This window comes from Trichoplax adhaerens, genomic scaffold (genome assembly GCF_000150275.1).
Source record: "Trichoplax adhaerens TRIADscaffold_5 genomic scaffold, whole genome shotgun sequence".
NCBI classification, from domain to species: domain Eukaryota; kingdom Metazoa; phylum Placozoa; class Uniplacotomia; order Trichoplacea; family Trichoplacidae; genus Trichoplax; species Trichoplax adhaerens.
In genome coordinates, this window is record NW_002060947.1 from 5,396,961 (window position 1) to 5,402,878 (window position 5,918).

Consider the following 5,918-nt stretch of genomic DNA (forward strand, 5'->3'; position numbering starts at 1 on the left):
GAGTAATTAAACGATCGCAAACATCGATAATCACATGAAGTGGTCAATTTTGTGATATGAGATGAATTTTTATTGCTTTAAAATACACCAAAATGGACCTACTATCATAATAACAAAATCACTCAATGTTCTCGTATAGAAGAGTGTAATGGTGGGCAAATATAAGGCTTAAATATGACGAAAACAAAATTGCTAGTTGAAAATATCCAATTTTCATCACTGTGTGCAATGCATACCATAAAGCTGATGGTAAATACAAACTTTGCTGTTTTAACACTTAAATTCTCTTATTTGAGTAGGTTACAGAATAATGAAATAAAATATTATAATAACTCAAATAGAATTCATAACGAAAATTGTCCATTATCCCCTCTATGAGAGAACGTTTCGACTAACATCAAATGAGAAAATAATTTAATTCAATTTCACTGTTTAAAATGTTCGTTTCTTCTTATTTACATGAGTCAATTTATGTCGATATAAGATTTGATGGCGTTTTAAACAATTCTTTTAAATATTCATTTTCTTTCTTCAAGTAATTCAATTCAATTCAATTCAATTTCATGGGTTGAAATGTTTAATTTCTCTTACTTAAGGCAGGTTATATCACTTTAAGGGTTCATGATGATTAAAACGATTGCTTTGAATATCTATTTTCTCTTCTTGGAGTAATTAAATTCTACGCAATTCAGTTTCATGGTTTAAAATATCTATTTTCTCTTACTTAAGTGAGATTATATCAATATAAGGTTTAATAGTGATTGGAACGATCCATTTAATTGAAACATCCATTTTCTCTTCTTTGGAGTAATTAAATTGGATTCATTTCAATTTTATAGTTTAAAATGCACAATTTCCCTGATTTAAGTCACGTTATATCAATTTAAGGTTGTACGATAGTTGAAACCATTTTTTAAATATCGCTTTCCTCTTCTTCTACCGCTACACCCTATGATAACTGTAGCAAAATTTACAGCACCGAGGCTAAATTTGTCTTTCAAGAGCTATTTTTACTACGCCAATATTATCCTGTTGTTCAAGAATATTCTGCGGCACCAACATCGAAGCTCTGCAATAATAAATACTGATTTTCCGCTCTAGAATGCATAAAAGATATTTATTGCGTCAATGACTATTTCCTACTCTTAACGAATATTATGGGATATCATGACTCAGGCAATACTGATTGCTTTAATGCCTTAGTTTCTGTTATATGAGCGTGTTCTGAAATACTAATATTGCAGCTGTAGAATAATCATAATCAAACAATTAATATCAGTATCCATTTTTTGTTCTACAAGCTTCTTACTGTATGCTCGTATTCCATCATTATCCTACTTTTATGAGTAAGCTTAAGAAGGTCGGATATCGAATAGAACGATGTAAAATTGCCAATATCAACAAAAAATATCATTATATTGGGATAAATGGAAAATTATAGCTATCCATCTTTCATTTTCTGTTTTATTAACTAGAAATTTAACATGTCGAGTCATAAAGCTAATTTTATTAGAATACGTTGTTTCTTTCTTAAATTATGGCAAAGCAGTTAAGCCAGGGTGTATTACTGTTCTATTGATAGTTTCTGCACCTTTTGGCCATTTAGTTAAGCTCTACACAGAGCAAAAAAGGTAGCACATTATTGATATCATTAAACGAAACTAGGTTACAGAAAATTATTTCGAAAGTTTAGTGTTGCTAAACTTCACCAATAACATGATAAATTAAACATGATTTTAATTCTGCTTTATTTAGATGTCGATATTAGATCAAGCTTTACAAGCTGTTATTGAAAAGCATTGCGCTGAAACATGGAATGAAATACAGTAAGTTTAAAAGTGATTTATTGCTTCGATATAGTTCGTAAAGTTTCTCTCTATGCTACCAATCCGATAGATCAATTTAAATTATTGACGAAATTGATTTCATCATTTAGGCAAAATATCACTAACCATCAAGAGGGTGAGAATCCCAATTCTGAAGCAGATAACGAAAAAGAATTCTTATTTATTGAAAATTTAATCAAAATAGCTAACCAGCAACTAGGTAAATCCAAATGACTGCTTTATTGTACGTAATATACTTATTATAGAAGAATGAGTCAAATTAGCGAGCTAACCACTAGGTAAATCAAAATGACTGCCTTACTTTATTCAATATCTTAATTAATTATTATGTTTTACCTTAATTGATATTATATTTTTTAAGTGTAACCTATGTGGTTTTAAGATGTAGGATAGATCAGTTATTTAAATTATATCTTTCTACGATAACTGTCTCAAGCCGATTTTGTAGTAATTCATTACCGAACAGTTTCCTTTTGCAATGATAAAGTAACCATTTGAAACTCTATCCTTTGAGGCACAATGATTATGTTCAAAATAGTTTATTCATTAGTTATGGTTCATTTCTACTTTATCTTGTTGTATGGATCTCTACCTGTTGGTATTACTATCGAAAAAAGATCTAGAATGGGATAAATTAATGGAAGAATTTGGATATCATTTTATCCAAGAATGTCATAACGATGTCAAGTATCAACGTGTATTACACTCAATTGGCTTTACCTTATCCGACTTTTTAATCAATTTTGATTGTTTGCATGATCATTTAAATTGCTCTAAAAAGTTTACCAATATTTTACCACCATCATTTATTTGTAACGTTGAAAATCCAGACAGTATCTTGTTAGAAAGTTATCATCAACGCCATGGTTGGTCTTACTTTACCGTTGGTATCGTGAAAGCTGTTGCCGAAGTCGTTTTCGGCCAACCCGTCAGTATTGATGTTTTAGAAGCGACTACTCCCCATGAAGACTATAAGTGTCAGTACTATCGCATCCATTATAAAAATAATTCTTTAAGGAGAGCATCACAAGCTCCAAGTTCATCAACATCACCTAAAGATTTAAAAATATTACCTGCTACATTTTGTAAAGCATTTCCTTTCCATTTTATCATTAATCGTGACATGGTATTAATTCAAGTTGGTGCAGGTTTAGTCCGATTTTTACCTAGTGAATTACCCGATATCGATATCTTTTTAGGTAGTACTATTAGCTATGAAACACGTTATTTTTCCGACTGCTTAAAAATGGTTAGCCCTAAAGTTGAGCCAACATTCGATCATATTTTATCCTATTGCAACTCGCGCTTTACCTTAGAAACAGTTAGCCAATTGCGCGGTAAAGCGATCCAACTACGCGGACAAATGATTTATGCCTCGGAATCGGACTGTATACTCTATGTTGGCTCACCATGTGTTAGTGCATTAGAAGAATTAAAAGGTAGAGGCTTATATTTAAGTGATATACCCGTTCATGATGCTACACGCGATGTTATTCTTGTTGGTGAACAAGCTAAAGTACAAGAAGATTTAGTTACGCGAATGCAAAAAGTAAAAGCCAAGTTAGAGCAAGCCAGTAAAGAGCTACGCCAAGAAAAAACTAAAAATGTCGATTTACTGAATACTATCTTTCCCAAAGATATTGCAATGAAATTATGGAAAAGAAAATATCCATTAGAACAGCTATGTCGTCGTGTTGATAATGTCACCGTTTTATTTAGTGACATTGTTGGTTTTACAGCAATTTGTTCCACATGTGAGCCCTTTGTCGTGGTAGAAATGTTAAATCGGCTATATACAAAATTTGATGATCTTAGTGCCAAATTAAACGTTTACAAGGTAAGATGGTTTTACCTATATGCTCATTCAAGGAATCAGTCGTGCCGATTATAGTTCCAAACGGTTAACGATATATTTAGATAGCTATCTGTGTATAACTCTAGCTTACAAATATGCCTTAAGAAAATTTCAACTACGTTGATATTTATGGATTTAGGCATGCTGATTATAGTTGGAAAGATGCTAGTTTATAAATATGCCTTTAAGATACTTTTATCTACGTTGATATTTATGGAATCGGGTATCCTGTTTATAGTTAGCATGGGTTAATAATTGACAACTGACTGTAGATAACGCTAGATTACTAGTTTGCCTTAAGATGATTTTACCTATATTGATATTTATGAAATTAGGCGTATCGATTATACTTAGAAAGAATCAGTAAATGTAGATTGTAATTAAACAACTGACTCTTGGTAACGCTAGTTTACCGATTTGCTTCTGTTTGCCTTTAGTCGTTCCAAAATGCCAAAATTAGTAAGATTAGTTCTATAGCGGCAATAAGAATGTCGCTCACTTAAATTATTCTTTACATCTCATAATCTTAACCATATTGATTCGAATCAGGTAGCCCTATTTACTTTATATTTGCTTACTAATTGCGTGTGTCTACAATCGGTAACGCTTCTATACATAATCCGCATACCACAGGATTGATAACAACTTAGGTATTCGATTTTTTAACCGTATTGCCTTGATTTATACGGAATTAATTATAAAGGCTTTACTTGGGCAGATTACATAGTTAACTTAATCCAAATTAAGCTTTATTTTCGCATAACTTGCATCCTTACAGATGGTCACAATACTTTACACCTGCTATATAATTATGAAGTAATCTAAAGGAAAATTGATGAAATCTGACATACTTATTTTTCTGCCTAATAGACCTTATTGATTTATCCGAATTCATTAAGGTTCCATAGACAACATAAGAGTATATGCTACTGGAGGGATAATAATTTAAATTACCCTAAAAGACTAATTTACAATCCCGATAGTACGTATGTATTCGCAATTTCGTACATCGAATATTACTAAAATGAATTGCGTAGTCAAATCGGTCAGTAGAAGAAAACTGATTAGCTTTTTATCTATACCAAAGCTGATTAACCTCCATAATTAACAGTATTATAAGCAACCTTGGATAAATTGGAATTCGTTTTTAATGCAGTCCGTTAAACTACAAAACTAGCAATGTTATTAGGGTATCCAATTTCGTACTTAAAATTTTTTTCAAAACCTATCGGTAAATATGCAGTCGCTCTTACCGTATCCTTTGCAATTTGCTTACCGCTCATTTTAGGTGGAAACTATCGGAGATGCTTATGTCGTTGCTGGAGGTCTAGAACAAAAAAGTAATCGCCATGCTCATGATGTTTGCTACATGTCCATTGGTATGCTTCTTGTTTCACAAACTGAAAAATCCCATGATGGTCAAATTATTAAAGTATGCGTTATTTGAGTGCTGTAATTTGCATGCATTGATTGCTATTTAACGCTCCGCTTTAATACATTTTAGATGAGAATCGGAATTCATACTGGCAGTGTTGTGGCCGGTATTGTTGGATACAAAATGCCACGCTACTGCTTATTTGGTAATAACGTAAGATTGGCTAATAAAATGGAAGCATGTAGTCTGGCTGGAAGGATCAATGTTAGTCCAACTACATACAAGTAAGTTTACTAACTTCTAATCTTTTGGTAGTTAATGAAAGAATATCATTGCTATAGTTTCCTCTGCTTTAATTAATGAATGAACTAAATAATCATCGTTTGACTGTTGGATCACCCATACTGCTACATTAGGACATATTAATTATATAATTATTATTCACTTTGATATCTATCCAACAGGCTTGTACATAGCAGTAATGAATTTACCTTCGAAAAGCGAACACCTGATTGCTTACCGAAAGATTTCCCAACTCAACCTGGTGATACTTGCTACTTTTTAAATGTTGGTAATCAAAATAATATGTTAGAAGATCGTCAGTCTTAGTTTATATTTCAACCTAATCAAATTTTCCTATCGTCGATATTATCGTCATCTACCTAGAAGATATACATGGATCAGGTTATTATAGTTTATATTAGCAATTTTTTTCATTTATAACAATATGAAGAAAAATGTTGTATCTAAATGATTTATTAATAATAATAGTTAACATTAGCTGAAGCCTGTATAGCTCAAAATTAATGCTAAAGTAAACAGCCTTACTAATCAATGCTCA

The 5,918-nt window shown here is 31.7% G+C and overlaps 1 protein-coding gene across 1 annotated transcript; it reads left to right on the top strand.

Moving 5' to 3' along the window:
* Positions 1–2,427: 2,427 nt before the first annotated feature.
* Positions 2,428–5,686, top strand: TRIADDRAFT_24913 (uncharacterized protein; the record flags this gene model as incomplete). Its single annotated transcript, XM_002112488.1, has 4 exons — positions 2,428–3,684; positions 4,991–5,134; positions 5,207–5,361; positions 5,542–5,686. The coding sequence occupies 4 exons, from the start codon at positions 2,428–2,430 to the stop codon at positions 5,684–5,686; spliced, it is 1,701 nt and encodes a 566-aa protein (XP_002112524.1).
* Between the last annotated feature and the right edge of the window lie 232 nt (positions 5,687–5,918).